Here is a 17743-nt window from a genome sequence, read left to right as displayed (position 1 = left end):
TTTCATCACTCAAAACCTAAAAGTTGATAAAAACCAAAGGGCATGTCGAGAAATTTTCACTATTCTGATTTCAATAACGATCAATTTCATATCCCAAGTCCTGGAAAGAAGGAAAAAGAAAAAAAAGAAAAGACCACTTCCTCGTCGTACATCAATTTCATATACAACGGGAGGATGATCTCAAAAAGGCTCCGCATCGTCCTCCCTCTTCATCGTCATCATCGGAAGAAGAAAGTAGGACGATGATGCTTATAGAGCAACGGGAGGATCTCAAAAAGGCTCCGCATCATCCTTCCTCTTCCTCGTCATCATCGGAAGAAGAAAGTAGGATGATGATGCTTATAGAGCAACGGCTGAGAGAAAGCACCTCTTCCCGATTGTCTTGGAGCTGGAAATGCTCCATCCGCTTCCCTCCCTATAACACTCCACCTATCCGATCGGATCAACAACAGAGGGAAGATAAAAGATGCATCAGTTGTGATTCACGAGTGAAAAAAATTAAAGAAACAAGCAACTTACGGTGTCCCAAATGTGTTCCCCGCTTTTGAGCCCACCAATAACAAACAGCGTATCGCCCAGCACTGAGGCAGCAGCGTATCCTCTTGCGAAATTCATTGGCTCACCGATCATCCACGAACCCAGACGAGGATCAAAAATTTCAACACTTGCAACCATTTCTTCACCATCGTATCCTCCCATCGCATAACTAAAAACAGGAAAGCACTTTGGCATCAACAACAGGTAGTCGTCTCTCTCTCTCTCTCTTCAAACACACCACTTACATTTTACCGTTCAGAACCGCTAATGAGTGGCATCCCCTTCTGACATTCATGCTTGGGAGCCTGGTCCAATAAGCTTCTCGTGGATCGTATCTTTCAGCTGACCTGAGCAAAGAAATTCATCCACTTTCTCAAAGGCAAACATTTTTATGCTTACAACATGGTATGAACTTACAAATACGACGTCTACTATGCTGGAGTGGAGGTAGAATCAAGGAATAGATTAAAGATGAAAAACTTCAAATGTTAGATATCTTACATCAGGTAACCATCACCATTATATCCACCCACAGCATACAGGACTCCATCATGTTCAACTGCAGCAGTAGCAAATCGCTGGAACAATCATAAATTTCACATAAAGATAGATCAGCTGCACAATTACCAACATAAGGTGAATGAATTCAAAGGGAAAAGCTACTAAAAACTGAACCAGGCCCTTGGATATTGTAATCGAGAGTAGAGACAGGTTTTATTTAGGAAGCAATTCTTATTTAAATAGTTGAAAGAAGTTCGGCTAAAAATGCTTTACATGCTTGACGAGGATGTAATCATAGTTGTTTAGTGTCAGGTACAACAGAATAATTATCACTGTGACGATCGGATCTTCAAGTTAGATGGTTTCTTCATAAGAACAAAAAATAATGATCATTTTTGCTTGTTAACTAGAAGAGCGAGGGCATGAGAGTAGGTTAAAGGCAAACACAGTAAAGGCCTTTCTAACTTAAAGGCGTAACCACCAAATAACCGGATTAGTTCATTCTTTTAGATCCTAAAAACCATAATACTTCCTCAGTTTTAAAGATGCCCAAGGCATGTATAGTCCAAAAAATTAAAATACAACAAAAGGACGAAGATTCACAAAATTGAGATGCTCAAATGACCAAATGAAATTTCAATAGTTGCAACAACTCTAACAAATAACTCGGCAGTAAATCTCTTTGATTCTTTCTCCTTTCGTTTCTTAGCCCTGTTGTAATGCTAAAACATCTATAAAGAATATTACAATCTTTATTACATATGAGAAAAGCTTGAGCTGAATAGATTTTATATATTATTTAAAATTACCTTATCAAACAAATTGCATTAGTAAAGATAACATATGAGAACATATACATCCATGCAGCAGCAACTCACGAAAATGCAAATGAAGTTTCAGACATGATGATTCATAAGGACAGCATGGTAGCATCTAAAACAAGCACATATATTAAGTCGAAATAAGAGGGGATGAGGAAGACGGTGCAATCAAACTAATTACTAGCAGCAAGGAGTACATTATACCTTATCAAACATCAACTGACTGTTTATCCACTTTCCAAGGATTGGATCATACATCTCAACATCCGAAAGACACTTAACTCCATCTCCTCCACCAATAGCATATATCTTGCTGTTCAAAGTAGCTCCAGCAAGGCTCCCTTTTGGATGATTCAAGTTAGGGCACAGTGCCCACTTATTTTCCCTCTGATTGTAGCACTCGACTTCATTGAAGGACACAAAATCAGTGCCTAAGCGATGCCTTCAACATAGTATGTTTTAAAGAATAATCAAAAGGCACACAATGAATAGCACCTGAAGTATACCAAGAATTGCCATCACCGCCGCCAAAAACATATATGTTGTCATCTAATGCCGCAACACCAGCATATGAACGAGGAGAACTCATCGGCTTAAGAGGCATTAGTTTGTCCTCAGAAGGTGAAAAGGCATCAAACGCTGATAACCAAGAAGTGCCATCATAACCACCCAAGAGGTAAATAACTTTTCCAGGTTCTCCATACTGATCAATACATGTTTCACCAAGAGACATAGAGGAATTAAGTTTAGACTCTAGTTCTTTAACTTGATCCCGCAATCCTTGAACCGTCCTCCCTGACTTCTCGACTACATCTCTCAGTTGTTGCAACTCTTTATCTGATTCGGCCTGCAACACATGATGGACAAAACCATTAGGAAATGCAGCACATACAATGCTCTTGTTATGAAACGTGTGTGAACAACAGTGAGTTTCTGAATTATTGATATTTTAAAACTCTATCTTGTCTATGATGAATGATCAACACACGGACCAATTGTTGCATTACCATTCTTTTCAGTGACATGAACCAAATATTCTACTCATGCTAGTACTGCAATATAATTCAAAGTGAAAAAACCATGCATAACATATTAAGCATCCATAGAGGTTTAAGGGATGGTACGTGCTTAAATGCTGCAAGCATGGAACTCCCGGGAGCCTAATGCCAGTACAATAAATGCTAACATAGAAATAGTTGAGATATGCTTCAACTTAAGAAGATTTACTTTTTATTACTTTTAAGAATAATCAGAAACATAAAGACGCAATGATATGATATTTATCAGAATATATCAAAAACATGGTACCTGCTTTTTCTCCAATGCTTCAGTCCTTTCTGTCAATGCTTTGATAACTTGCACCAACTATATAAAACAATAGCTTCTCAGAAAATATGTAGATGAGCAAAAAGCATGAAAAAACAATTAAGAGAGGATGCAACCCACAGTTGTTAAACATCAAAATGAAGAAAAAAAACAGAAGTTCGACTACCTTAGAATTTTCCTGCAGTTCAGATATGGTTCTATTCTCCGCTTCAGGTGATATGAAGGTATCCTCTTTGCGCACATCCTGAGATATGCATGGAGTAAAATTATCATTTCTACAATCCTTTGATGAACTTGAAGCTGTACGCTCAACTGAAAGTTCCTTAAGCTTATGCAGCACTTCCTTCATATCAGCCTCTGATTCCTTGACAGTAGAGTGTCGTTCCAACAACTTGATGTTCTGTCTATTCAATTGAGGGTTAAGCATTGAATGATTCCCCTGGATGTTGTCATTGTAATCCCCCCATTCCATGACTTGTTCCTTAGTCTCCTCATCATGAACACTGGATGATGTGTTGCTCGAGCTACCAAGTTTATCTTCATCACCCCCGTCAAGTGACTCAAACTTATTCACGTTCCTACGCTCAGTAGAGTATTTCGACTCTCCTTCAGCAACAACGATGTCTTGATTCTCCTGACTGTTTGTTGCCTTCCGTTCGGCACCACATAGTGGTGCGCAATAGATGGATTTATTCGAAGGAAAGGGGGCTTGCTTAATACTGACAGGAACTGATGCCGGTTTGAATAAAAGCATTAAGCCTTTTGCTTGTGCATGATCCAGTTCGAACCAGAAATGTTTTTGAGCATAATAATTGTCCTCAATTACACTCTTAAATTGTTTCTCTGAAAGAGGTTGACAAGGCGTCTTTGTATACACACGAACCTTGAGAAAACAATAAATGATCTATAATCAACAAGAAATACAAAAATAAATGCATGCACATTAGTGGTCTTCCAGGTAAGGATGGAAACAAATCGGATGGTGTCCGCATAGTAGAAAAATATTATCTCTATCCACTTTTGACCAGCAGATACCAATTCAGAAATGGAAGTTACACCAATACTAAATTCTGTAATTATATATGTTTGATACTGTTACAAATATGAATCAGATGTATGACCTATAAGGATTCAGAGCGGAGTTAAAGCGGATAGACGTGAACATTCCATAAATCAGATTTAACACTGAAAAATGATGAACACATTTAGACATTAATTGAACTTGGAGGTAAATTAGATTTCTGGATACAGATATAGCTATTTCCATCTCCATATCAGGAAGAATTTAGAAATGAAATTCAGATTCAAATACATATGTGACATGTGCACTTATATAACCTTAACCGGCTCCATGCAGATACGACAACAGATTCGGACAGGTCATATCTGATCCACTCCTAAACCTATTTTCAAGGGAAACATGGCATGCAAAAAGAGTTTCTCTTATATTAATACCTGTGCAGGAAAGGGTGTTCTCTGTGCCCCGTTTTCCGTCCAAGCATACGGATCAATGTTCATCTGACCATGACATGCAGCCTCAAAAATGCCATACATTGTCCTGTTGGTGTAACTAAACAGAAAAAGAGGCAGACCTGGTTCAATGTTCCTCACATACGAGAAGTGAGTAGAGGGCAAGCCTGCCAATCATATTACGGTCATTTAATAGAACAATTAAGTAAAATTAATTAGTCTTACAAACAGTTTGTTCATTAATATAAACAAGAATAGAATCTGAACAAGATGACTAAGAAACCAGATGTTCTCGGAAGCATGACCAATTAATTCTACGCCCATTGAAGCAAACATTTAAATTCAATGCCATGGAAAGAAACAGGTATCCGAAGTGAGATCATGCGGCGATAGAAATGGGACGGTGATTAGAACTAACCGAACAATTGCTTTTTAAGGCACTCCTTCATCGTCGCGTCCTTGCAGCCAAAGATCGTTCCTCCCAAATCCTTCTTGAGCAAGTTCCTGGCCGGCGACGGCTCCGGCACGAGGATCGCCTGCGTCTTACGTCCTGCCCCCATCCTGGTTCACGAGAACACGAAACAAACACCGGTTCGCAGGTAAATAAACATAAGACGGCACGATCCATGGAACCCTAATGCCTAGGACGAACCAAAGAACCAAGAACCTTTACACCGATGGCGACGGCCGATCGAGTCGCGAAACCAAGAAAGATGCCCAAGAAGGATGCCTTCTTCCGTAAGCAAGCAAGAAAACATACCCAAAATCAATCCAAGAAAACGGGCATTTGCGTCGCGAACCAACGTCGCACTCACCGGAGATAGAGACCGTCGAACAAGGAGATGGAGAGAGAGGCGCGAGGGAAGGGTTAGGGTTTAAGCAGAGGCTTCTCGAGGACGAGTGTGATCGAGTTCTGTCGAACGAGACGGAAGGCCCTCGTCTTCGAGAAACCCGGAGTGGATCAGTGTCGGATCACCGCGAGTGCCGCCGAGGGAAGCGAGCGTCTGCTGACCGCCAGTCGACTGCCGCCACTATTCGGAAGGTGCGAAGGGGGGTGACTCTACCACGAAGGCAACCCAGGCGATAAGAGATGTCCAACACACCCCTGCGAAAACTTGCGAAGGTGTGAAACGACCGTCGCGGAATGTGTACCCGCAAGGTCCCGTGCGGGTCCCGCTCTACCTGCATTGCGTGGTAGGGGTGTGAACGGCGACGAAACGATAAGTGGGTAAGAAAAGGACGATCCGGATTGGGCTTTTGGGTTCATGCCTCGATGCTTCAAATAAAAATAAATAGCAGCCCATGAAATCGTATAATTGTCCTAACCCGTGAAGGCTCGGCCCAGCCCATTGTATAATGGGCTTCAATTAGCTGTTATTCGATTTGGGCCAAAAGAGGCCCATAGAGAGAGAGAGAGAGAGAGAGAGGGGAAGTGGGGAGGATTGGGGTAATAATGCAAGCCGCTAATAAATGCTTAGCGTTGTAATCTTAATTAATCCAAGTCACCCAACCAAATCCTTGTCCCGTCGCGTCTGTGCGCGTGTGGGCCAGCTGTGGGCCCGCGGAATCCGACGATTTCTAATGGGAGTCGATTTGTGGGTCCCGACGAGTGTGGAGCATCCTATGAACGCGGGGCGCGGGGCCGAGTGCCACGGCGGGGAATCGGAGGGGAAACGGGAAACGGGAAACGGGAAACGGGAGCGCCGTGCCGAAGCTTCGTCCTCTCTCGCGTGGCACGTACGACCAAACGTCCACGTTTTTGTTTTGTTTCTGTTTTCTGTTTTTTATTTTTGCTTTTGACTTGTCGTTCCCCGATGAACACGAAGCTCGCTGCGAAGAAAACAGAAACGTTTCTCCGAATATATTCCCATGTATTCTTTCTAATTATTGATGAACATACTAAGAAAACAAAAATATAATGGTTAAACATCTATTTCGACGTAAATAATTGAAAGCTTAAACCACTCACTCTCGAGTGAATGCAAAATTAATTAAAAATTATGAATTGCTATCATGTTTATCATTTCCTAATAAATAAAATCCGTCTTATTAAATACATGAAGCTCGAGACCAAATCAGTCAGTCTCACTTGGTGTGTTTCTCTCTCTAAAGGTCAAATTTCTACGATGTTGGTGTTGGTGAATGTAAACTATGGAGACAAACAAGTGTGAGAAAGGGGATTTGACCACCTAATCTAATGAAGAGTCCCCCTTATTTTAGGCGAATCGAGCCATCCCCACGAGCAAGACACGAGTAACACGTTAGCACACGAGTTAAGTCGAGGAAAACATTCACATGTGCTCTTCCACCAATGCCATAAATATACGTGATCTAATAAAAAGTGTGGTATAGTTGCTTGTTTTTGCCTTATCCATATGTACCTCCAAAAATGATTCTTGGCATTGCTTCTAGGAGAAGGCATAGATCTCGATTCGATTACTTTACTTTCTCCGAAGAAATATGAGTTAGTTTTAAGTAACATTATTATTTGTATCAAATAAACTTAAGATTATGTACATCGACCCTCGTTCAATGATAGATTTATAATAAGAGTGTTATTATATTTTTAAATAAATTTATTATCATCTTAATGTTAGTTTGAATTTTACGTTCAACTATACCATTTAGCTTGAATGCATATGGTACTGTCAATTTTCTATTAATATTATATTTTTATAAAAAATTTAAACTCATTATATACAAATTCACTATCTCAATTTGTTTGAAAGATCTTTATATATCTACCATTTTACTTTTTCATAAATATCTTAAATTTTTAAAAATTATCAAATATTTTAGATTTTAGTTTAAAAAAATATATCCAACTCATGCAATTATATTCATCAATAAATAATAAAAAATATTAACTTCTATCAAATAATTTTATATTCATAGGTCCACCACCTAATTCATGATAATTAGATGCTTTCTATACTTTGTGTCAATAGAAAATGATATTTTACTTCGTTCACCAAGTATATTAATTTTATTAAAATAAAAAAATATTTTTTTAAAAAAATTAATAATATTAAAATTTTAACGTTAAGATGTCCATATCTTAAATGTTTTGTGAAACAGAAGCTAGATTTAGGTTTTTTAAGGGGGGGGGGGAACGTGTATATATATTGCATGCTATTCTAATCAAGCTTGAACACTGTTCCACCCACACCTACATTGACCTAAGCACAATGATTTCATGTCTCATGTTTAGATAGTAGAGACTATAATGAAATGGAGAAATCATTGTGGTACAAGTACGAGTACATGACACATGTATTTTATGGCTACCATTACTTTGCGCACTTGTCCTCATCAGCAATCTAACTTGCATTGATGAGTATGAAAACAGCCTTTCAAATGCATGAAAATACATCATATGTGATGTCGATATGTGCTAAAACCGATGTCACTGTATATATCAATGTCGACGGATATGGATCGGCAAACACGCGGTTTTCCGAGGTGGTGGTGGTGAGATCAAACTGTTACGGGGCGGTGGTAGCAGTTCTCTGGGGAATAACTTCGAACACCTGGAGAACAAAGAGAATGAGGTTGATGGTGGGAGTTCTCCGGAGCGATGGAAGGGTGCATCTGTCTTTTAGTTCGCACTCGGATAAGGTTGGGAACCCCATTCGCCCATCTTTTAACACGGACTGGAATATAGCGCACGAAGCTCCACCTAATGAAGGCAACGACTCAGTTTGTCCTTTTGGGAGCACGACTTTGAGCTTACTTTATTGGCCATGGCGTCCTAACCCCCCACCACCCTTATATAGACCACGGCCACCTCCCCCTTCCACGTCCACAACAACAAGAAGAAGGAGAAGCCGTGGGGGGAAGCACGAGGGGAGGAGAGAGAGGTGACAGAGATGGGCAACAGCCTTCGGTGCTGCTTGGCGTGCGTCCTGCCGTGCGGCGCCCTCGACGTGGTTCGCGTGGTGCACCTGAGTGGCCAAGTGGAGGAGTACAGCCGCCATGTCACCGCCGGGGAGATCCTGGCGGCCAACCCCGACCACGTCCTCAGCAAGCCATGCAGCTCGCAGGGCGTGGTCCGCCGGATCCTGATCGTCTCGCCCGAGTCGGAGCTGAAGCGGGGCGACATCTACTTCCTCATCCCCACCTCGACGTTGCCCGACCAGAAGAAGAGCAGCGACGACAAGAGAAAGAAGCATGCCGAGAACACACGCACGACAGAGATCCTCGCGGAGAAGAAGCAGCCGAGCCATCGTCGCCATAGGAGCGGCCGGGTCGGGGTATGGCGGCCGCACCTGGAGAGAATCTACGAAGACTCGTGAAGCTAGCAGCAGCAGCAGCACAGACTCGTGTAACCATCCGTTCCTCCATCCTCCATCCTCCATGGAGACGAGCAAATCTGTAGAACTTGTAGACCTTTTTAACGATGATCTTCTCATCTAATAAAGAGAATGATCAGCTCGTTCAGAATCGTTGTTCACGAGGGATCAGCCATGCAATCGATCGACAACCTGTAACTCCACATTTGTCTTGCTCCATGAACAGAAAACATTACAGAAGAAGCTACGAAAGGATCTAACGTTGTCGAATCAGTATCCAACCGGTAGATTGCTACAGGAGAAATCAAACTGAACCAAACCAAAGGCACACTGTTGATCCGCATGCTGGCTGTGTCTTGTTTCTTGAGTGGAGAGAGATCTGTATCTTCCTCGTGCAGTCTACGACTGAAAAATCTGATCAACCTGAACAAAAGATAATGAGAATTTTCTGCTCGATCTGTTTGCCATCCTAAGAAAAGTGGAGCTGCAGTAAGAAGGGAGGATGTGCGTGGCTCCAGAAAACGTGTGGCTGCAGCCTTGCAGGTTTAGTAAAACAATGATACAGTAGTATACATGTTGCCCGAGGGAAGAGATCAAATTTGATACTTGTGCTACAACAGAAGAAATCCCTTGAGGAGAAGAGAGAGAGAGAGAGAGAGAGAGAGAGAGAGGCTAAGGGAATTGATTAAAGACGAGGGTATACAGCTAATAAGGTGCAATTGTTTAATTGGATCTTTTGACTACAGCTCTTGGATCCATATCAACAGATTGTTGAGGAGAATATATATATAGTGAATATGATTCCAGAATCCACTATTTTATGCTGCAGTGGCAGCTAAGAGGTGTGGGGACAAGCAGTCTAGAGATGTAGAATAAGGAGTAGCACAGAATCATGGGGTCTTGCTGAGGTTAGAATATGGATCAATGATTGGTTGTCAATGACATGGTTTGCTGGAGAAGAAGATCATGGTAAGATTGATGAGAAAGACATCACAAAACTGCATGCACGAAGATGATGATATGGGAGCAGAAGGTGAGACTAAACAACTACTGTTGAATCAATGACACTAAAAAGTTTGGGATGGGGGAGAAGAATTGGTGTCCTGAGATCTGAGAACACAGACAAAAGTTGTAGTTTGGTGCATGGACTCCCCATGATCTCACATCTCATGCACTTCTTGCAGCAAGACACAAGAATGTGTTGCTAGCTGGCACTTATTTTGTCTCTCTCTCTCTCTCTCTTGACATAGCTTTCATAACCTAATAACCATTAGAGGTCTATTCCTACACATCAAATCATGTTCTAAGGTATTCAATTAATGCAATTATTGCAGGACACATCCCTAACCAGCTTTCATATTAATTGACTTCCCCAGTTGGTAAATGTCTTATCACCAGTTTATCTTCCTAATGGTAAAAAAAATCATTAATGTGGAGTCTGAAAAGGATCAATGTAAAAAAAAAAAATCTTACTAATATGGAGTCTGAAAAAGATCAATGTAGGAGAATCCTTATCAGCTTATCTTCATCTAGACATAAAATGTAGGTATCATCATCTCATAGATTGAGCCTGAACAATATAATAAGATGGATATTAGTTAAAAGGCAAGGTTGAGCATAGTTGGGAATAATTAGGCTCGGTCTGAATTGACATGATTCTATGGTTCCATGTATATGTAATTTTACATGTCACCTCAAACAAAATGAGAAATGTAGGAATCTTAAAAAAGTGAAACTCAAATCATAAAACAACAAATCCAATGCCACCCTTACAAATAGAAAGACTATTCCATGTCAAAATAAAATCACAAAGGAACTTAATTTGCATGCTAGTAAATTTTTTACTGACAAGATAATTACTATTTGTGGATTCATCATTTACATGGCAGGTTTTATTGGGTAAAAAGGTGGAGCAGCATATAGCTGCTTTGTTAGGCTGCAGATTCCTTGGATACAAGACAAAAAGAAAAAGTAGCTGTGCACATTCTTTGCTTTGTAGAAAGAGAAGTAATCATGCAGATCTTCCCTGTAATCCAACTATTTCCTCTTCATCTGTGACTCTTTGTCTACTCACAATGCAACTTCAGAACAAGTAAATGATGCAAATTGGATTTCACAAGTTACACCACTCCAGTTTAATGATGGATTATGCATGCATATATATATATATATATATATATATATATATATATATATATATATATATATATATATATATACACATACATACTATGAATTGATTTTTTGACAAAATGGATTAATCCTATGATATGTCGAGGCGATAATGTGTGGAGGACATAATATGAATAGAAGTTGAGATGCATATTTAAGGCGAGTCCAATGCAATGAACTGTATAATCACATTGCATAAAGAAAAAAGAAATACAACATTAATTGCTAAGTGCATACTATCACCTGGGTCATAAATCTCTCTCTCTTTATTGCAGGACATAATATGAATAGAAGTTGAGACGCATATTTAAGGCGAGTTCAATGCAATAAACTGTATAATCACATTGCATAAAGAAAAAAAAAATACAACATTAATTGCTAAGTGCATACTATCACCTGGGTCATAAATCTCTCTCTTTATTGCAGGATTCAGAGCAGACTTATGAGCATTGATTTACCATTCCTAAAATATATCAAACAAGATTCATAAATAGATTCTTGAGTTGCCCAAATGATAGTTAAAGAGCATATAAAAAGAACTTTGATGAAATGGTATTACCATACATGATAAGATATTATCAATGACAATTAAGGACAATATCAACTTAAATTAAAACGAGGACAAATAAATCATTTGAAGTTGTAAGTTATTGAAAAGGAAATTTGTAAATGGTCCAGAGAGACAAGGTGAGCCAATGTGTTTTTCAAGTGATAGTTTGAGACCAAGGAAGAATTGAAAATGATTTAATAAAAAAAAAGGTTATGATTACCCTTGGATATCTAAATATCCCAGGTAGCTAATATCACAAAATCCATAAATATCCTTCACCAATACAAATCTTTTGTTTTCCCTTATTTTCCTCACCTACAAAATTTTTCATTTTAGCTGCAAGAAACTTGACTACTAACCTATATAACCTATTAGGATTCTTTCTTGATGAAAATCAGGAAGTGATCTCCATGGGACATTATTAAAATGATGATAATTAAATTTACATGATTGCATCCCACATCACAGGCTGTAGGTTTAGAAAAGCAGCAGAGACTACTTCCGCTTTGTTGAAATCATATGCTTTGCTAATGATGAATCATCAAATTGTCTAAATTTGTCCCTCCTCCACATGACTACAAAGACATCCAGTTATCCAGCCCTAGATGCACAAGGCTATTCCACTCTTTTGTTATTGAACTTTCAAATGGTATGCAACATACCACTCTTCTATCCTTGAGCTTCACTTCGGATGGTATATGAATTATAAACCTGTTCTAAAAACTACCACCACAAGATATGCTGCCCTCATGTCGAGCAACCTATGCATCTGAAACAATTGCTGAAACTTGAATGAAAATTAAGAGCATTTCTTGGTCAACAAAAAAACAATTAACCAAAAACAAAGAAATCATGTTTTGCAAAAGCATTATGCCATAAATGTTGCTAAAGATTTTAATTAAGACCTGTATGGCTTAAGCCTGCCCTGACAGAAAAGAGTATCAAGTAAAGAAGTTATGCATGTTTCTGTCCAAATATTAAGACATACTAGTGACATTTCAGAGAGAGAAAGAGATCTGAAAATACAATAGCACAAAGCACAATTCAGAACTTTTTTGAGTCCCAGCAAGGAGGGGCTATATCATGTCAAAAACCAAATTGTTGAAAAACTTGCTACATGCACACCTCAGCATAGCAGGTATTGATGTTCTCACATACAAGTCAGATTTATGTATGACCAATAATTTTACAAATAGCCACTACAACCATCAATCTAGTGACCATATAAGTTGTCAGTAAATACCTGCCTATGAATGATGGTATTCATCCTCTATTTCTTTGATGTTTTATACAATTTTCAGACACAGACTAAAAAGAGATCACGAATCAATATTTAACAAGGATATCATTTCAGGGATGGTTGTCAGCTTAGGCTTCTCTAGATATATGATTCTGTATTAACTAAGGATACGCAACAATGCCTGTCAGTAAAAATTCTACAGGAGTACAATGGAGAAGAAAAACAAGTAGACATATTCTATATGAGGAATGTAAAAGTAGAAACTACCTCATGGAGAATTGTTCGATATGATGATGTATTTTACAAAGTGCCACAACCCTTTTTATAAATTCGTTCTCGTCAAAAGCAAAAGCATTATCACTAAACAAGATGGATAAATAAGGCACAGAGCTAAAATAAATCAGCAAAGATTTGTTACATACTAAAAAACTAATTAAATGACAGTGTAAAAGAATTGGCTTCCTCATTTGTGAAAATAACAGCTACATAACTATGATTGTTCATAGCTACACATTTCTTGATTATCATCCTATCAAACCATAAAAGCAATACCTGTAATATAAAAGTGAAAAACTGAACATGTATTTCAGCACCTGTGAATGGCACAAATCGTGTGTGACAACACAAGTGTTACTGGTTACCACCACTGATGAACAAGAACTCCAGCATTTCTGAGCGATGTGAACAGATTCAAGCATTCCCGGTAGGTGTTCGGATACTTTGGACTCCTCTGCCCTGGGCAGCACTTTTGCCATCGGTTGTAGTGGCACTCGAGGAAGAGCTCATCAATCAAGCAAATAGCCCCTGTTTTGAAAAGCCTCGGCACCAGATCAAACTCGGTCCCCTCCACATCCATCTTCATCACAACATAATCCCTCTCGGTCGCCGTCTTCTTCAGCCATGCAGCAAAATCAAGCCCCTGGATTGGGTGCACATCGTCTGATGTGACACGACCATCGGAGCCCCCAGTAGGCCTGATTCGACCCATTCCTCGCCCTTTACCCACATCATGGTTATCAGGGTCATGATTAATCTCGAAGGTTAATGTCTCATTGCATACCCACGCTGCGTAAGGCAGCAAATTGACACCTTTCTTGGTGGCATATTCTTTGTGGAACGCCCGATCGGCTTCGATTGCATAGATTTCAAAGGTGTGATTCTGCTTAGGGTACCGTTTCCTGAACCAGCTCCCGATGCTCGAACCGTAGCTCCGTGCCCCGACATCCACGTAAATATACCTTTGCTTGAAGCTTATATCGGCAATCAATGGCAGATACTTGACGTTCTGGATGTTCCTCTTGAAGGTGATCCATGGCTTTAGAGGCTCCTCCTCGATCAGAGGCTCCGCTGACTGAAGAATCTGGAGCTTGTGTTCGGGGATCGGACACTTGGAATCTGAATTCCAGTCGGCGCTAACAATGTGTGTACCATCTTCCTTCTGGAAAACGATCTCACGAAGAGACTTCGACGAATCTGGGCTATTGATCTCCCGCGATCGCACAGCTACGCAGCCCGGGAAAAGTTTGGCGAGGGCGTGAAGGCTGTAGGCATCGCCACCGGAGGCAGTGAGCACGACCAGGAACCAATGGGGTCTCAGCGTCCTCGCAATCTCTGCAGCGAGATCGGCGGGCTGTTTGCTCCGGTCGAGGCTCTGGCCGGCGAACACAAAGTCGAAGGTGCCATTCTTGAACGGCAGGCGGAGGAGGTTGCCGCCGGCAACCACCAACGGCGGCGCGCTCTTCCTGGCGACGCCGATCGCACCAGCCACGCCGATTTCCTTGAGGGCAAGGACCTCGTAGCCAGCGGGGGCGTCGACGCACAAGGACTTGGAGGCCGGGGAGAGGAAGCCCTCCGCGACGAGATCCTGGAACACGGTGGAATAGAAATCCACGGCCTTCCGCCACTCCCGGCTGGTCCAGAGGGCGCGAACAGCAGGGGTGGCAGACGATCCGTGACCGGCATGAGCGGATGCCACGGCGGCCGATGCGGAGGCACCGCCGGTGGTTCCCGCGACGGTGAGGGGCTCCGCCAGCGGGGAGAAAAGGCAGTAGTCCCCGGCAGTACAGGATCCGCCGTAAACGGTTACGACGTAGACGAATCGGAGAAGGAACATGGAAGCAAAGAAGAGCAGCGCCCGGACGATGAGGTTGCGCACCAAGTTCGGCTTCGCCGTCGGCACCATCGCCCGAAAAGAATGTACCAAAAACAGAAAGAAAAAAAAAGACTTCCCTATTCAGAAAAAAAAAATTGTAGAAGCCGTATCCCTTGCCCTAGATCTAACAGCGATTTACGGGAGGGGGAGGAGGAGGAGGAGGAGGAGGGTTTAACGGGAGCAGAAACGGGCGGAGGTGTGGTTGGCGCCGACGAGGGGACGAGGAGAGGGCAAAGATGGGGAATAGATTAGTCCGACAGGGGCAAAGCGGTAATCCATCAGGGGCTTTCAGATCGCTCGCTCGCACTCATCCGCTTCTCTCGCTCGCCGGAACGCGCTCTCCACCTCCTCTCCGCTTCCGCGTGCTTAAAGGATGTCGAAAGGCCCCATTCTTCGCCGCGATTTATCCGCGAGCGGCGATTTCTTTTTCCTTGCAATTTGCGCGTACGTACGATTCCTACCAAATCTGTGCACGAGAAAGCGAACGGTAGATCGGAAGGTAGTTTTAGCTCAACGCGCGATCTCGGCCATCCGTCGGGGCGAGGTTAACAGCGGCCCGTGATACGTGGGGCCCGTTATCCTATTCCTGTGGACGTGATGGAACAACGGTTACTGCGGAAAGGTGAGGTGGTGACAGAGCATCGGGAGCCGTGTCCTTCCGGACGTTTCCGACGTGATGGCATCATCGTTATTGATTCTAATGACGGGCGTATTTATCCGGTGGTCCTCAGGTTTGACGGTTGGCGGGGACGGATGTCCAGAGCTGACGCGTCTAACTCTTTACCTTCGCCTTGCAGGGGACACGAATGTGAGCTGTCAGTCGCCCATAGCAGGTGCGGGCCCCGTGCGTCTAACAAAGATCGCACGTCGGTGAGGGGTGGCCGTAAGTCGTGGCTTGGTGGGACTTGGTGGCGACGACAGGGGACCACTCTCTTTCGGGGTTGGGAGTTAGTTGAGTCACGCGTTCCGCGCCAGCTGGTGGTTTTACCCGTTGCGCCTGCCTACCCTATGATCGGAGGCAGCCGTGGGGACCCACTCGTGGGACCACAAGAGGAGACGTTTAGTAACTCGGTAGGACGGGATATTGGGCGTCAAAATAAATTCGATGAATGATACGAGTAGTATACAACAGAACAAAACAATAGAATTCCTATGAGATAATGGTCTAAAAATGGAAGATTACGGACATATCGGACGCATGAAAAGGACGACCCACCCGCTTGCATGCTTCGGGAATACATTCTATAATTGGTATTCATGGACGATGGAGCGAGTGAAGGGAGGAGATTGGAGCACGGCACGAGATGAGGCTGGCTGGGTGGTGAGATGGGCACATCAGTACGTGGCAGTGTGGGATGCCGCCGTATTGGTTCATTATGAAGATGGCGATGGTGGCCTCCAGCTAAGTGCATGCCGACTCCCTGCTGTCACCGAGCTTTCTTTCTATCGGCCACTTGTCGCCCCCTTGTGATAATGAATGACTCAGTGAAGAAATCAAGTGGTCAGTCTTCTGTATCCACTTCTGAAGGCCTTCAGCAAGTCTAATCACATTACTAGTTTCTAATTTTCCTTCCATCCAATCTTAGTTTATACTCGGATTTATAGATTCTTCGACCCACTTTTTTCATTTCTCTTGTATTTACAAAACATTATTTTGGGTTTGTCATGGGCTTCGTGGGATATCTACTATTATCATAGGGCTTATAGGCATGCAAACATCGCAATATCCACTTCACTGATTTAATATAAAAGATTAATTTTTTTATGTGTTTCTAATATGATTGAGCTACACTGTACAATCTAGCTTAGATGTTTAGGACTTCATTTAGCATGAAGACCTCTCATTCTTAACAAGTATAAATGTAGTTTTAGATTTAGTCTCGTATTAAAAGTAAATAAAACTAAATTTAGACTAAGTTATGATTTAATGGGTATACTAATACTATCTGAGTCTACAAATGATCATTCAATTTAATAGGTATCTACAAATGATCATTCAATTTAATAGGTATACTAATACTGAGTGTTGGGTTATGTTTGAATTTATATGTTTATACATAGAGAGTGTGTATATTTGTATAACACTCTAATACCCAATTGAGTGATGGTATGTGGATTTTATATTTTTTTAAAATTATTATTTTTATTTTGATAGAATAATATTATTTGATGCGTGACTTCTGCATAATAACCAAGGTGACATATGATAGACAAGACTTATCGTCTTGGTCTGTCCATATAGACATAAGTCTAAAATAGATTATTGTGGGTTATCTTTTTTTTTTTTGTCACTTACATTACATATATACAAGGATAAAGGTAGATTAAAGATGATTGGGGGCTATTTTTCTATAAAATATTTTATTTCTTTACGATTAGGTATAAAAGTTTATTTTTAGTATAGTTACAACGGAAAGAGCACTTTTATCACTTGTGATTACATTATTGTAGATTATCTTAGTATAGTTAAAACAGATTATTGTAGATTATCTTTTTTTTTTTTCTGTCACTTACATGTATATAAGGATAAAGGTAGATTAAAGATGGTCGAGGGCTACCACCCTATAAAATATTTTATTCCTTTATGACTAGGTATAAAAGTTCACTTTTAATATAGTTACAATGAAAGGAGCACTTTCATCATTTATAACCATATTTATCTATCTCATATTACTGACTTAA

The 17743-nt window shown here is 41.1% G+C and overlaps 3 protein-coding genes across 9 annotated transcripts; 1 reads left to right on the top strand and 2 right to left on the bottom strand.

The window, feature by feature from the left end:
• Positions 1 to 43: 43 nt before the first annotated feature.
• Positions 44 to 5887, bottom strand: LOC135586389 (uncharacterized). Of its 7 annotated transcripts, none has more exons than XM_065114675.1 (12): positions 5471 to 5878; positions 5329 to 5388; positions 5074 to 5216; positions 4641 to 4822; positions 3352 to 4068; positions 3168 to 3224; positions 2355 to 2706; positions 2064 to 2263; positions 1039 to 1115; positions 783 to 884; positions 520 to 706; positions 44 to 429 (listed from the first exon to the last, which is right to left on the bottom strand). In XM_065114675.1, exons 3-12 carry the CDS (start codon positions 5213 to 5215, stop codon positions 340 to 342), a joined length of 2106 nt encoding a protein of 701 aa, XP_064970747.1. In that variant the 5' UTR covers position 5216; positions 5329 to 5388; positions 5471 to 5878; the 3' UTR covers positions 44 to 339. The 7 variants fall into 7 exon arrangements, 6 of the variants coding, with proteins under 6 accessions (XP_064970747.1, XP_064970748.1, XP_064970743.1 ...); XM_065114676.1 differs by having other exon boundaries at positions 5329 to 5385; XM_065114671.1 differs by having other exon boundaries at positions 5323 to 5388; positions 5471 to 5877.
• Positions 5888 to 8406: 2519 nt separating this feature from the next.
• LOC103989690 (uncharacterized) lies at positions 8407 to 9255 on the top strand. The gene has a single exon (XM_009408621.3). The coding sequence runs from the start codon at positions 8525 to 8527 to the stop codon at positions 8948 to 8950; it is 426 nt and encodes a 141-aa protein (XP_009406896.2). The 5' UTR covers positions 8407 to 8524; the 3' UTR covers positions 8951 to 9255.
• A 4100-nt stretch (positions 9256 to 13355) lies between these two features.
• LOC103989689 (uncharacterized) lies at positions 13356 to 15455 on the bottom strand. The gene has a single exon (XM_009408620.3). It carries the CDS (start codon positions 15089 to 15091, stop codon positions 13547 to 13549), a length of 1545 nt encoding a protein of 514 aa, XP_009406895.2. The 5' UTR covers positions 15092 to 15455; the 3' UTR covers positions 13356 to 13546.
• Positions 15456 to 17743: the final 2288 nt, after the last annotated feature.

Source organism: Musa acuminata, chromosome BXJ2-6 (assembly GCF_036884655.1).
Source record: "Musa acuminata AAA Group cultivar baxijiao chromosome BXJ2-6, Cavendish_Baxijiao_AAA, whole genome shotgun sequence".
NCBI lineage: Eukaryota > Viridiplantae > Streptophyta > Magnoliopsida > Zingiberales > Musaceae > Musa > Musa acuminata.
This window is presented reverse-complemented; position numbering and strand designations above follow the sequence as displayed.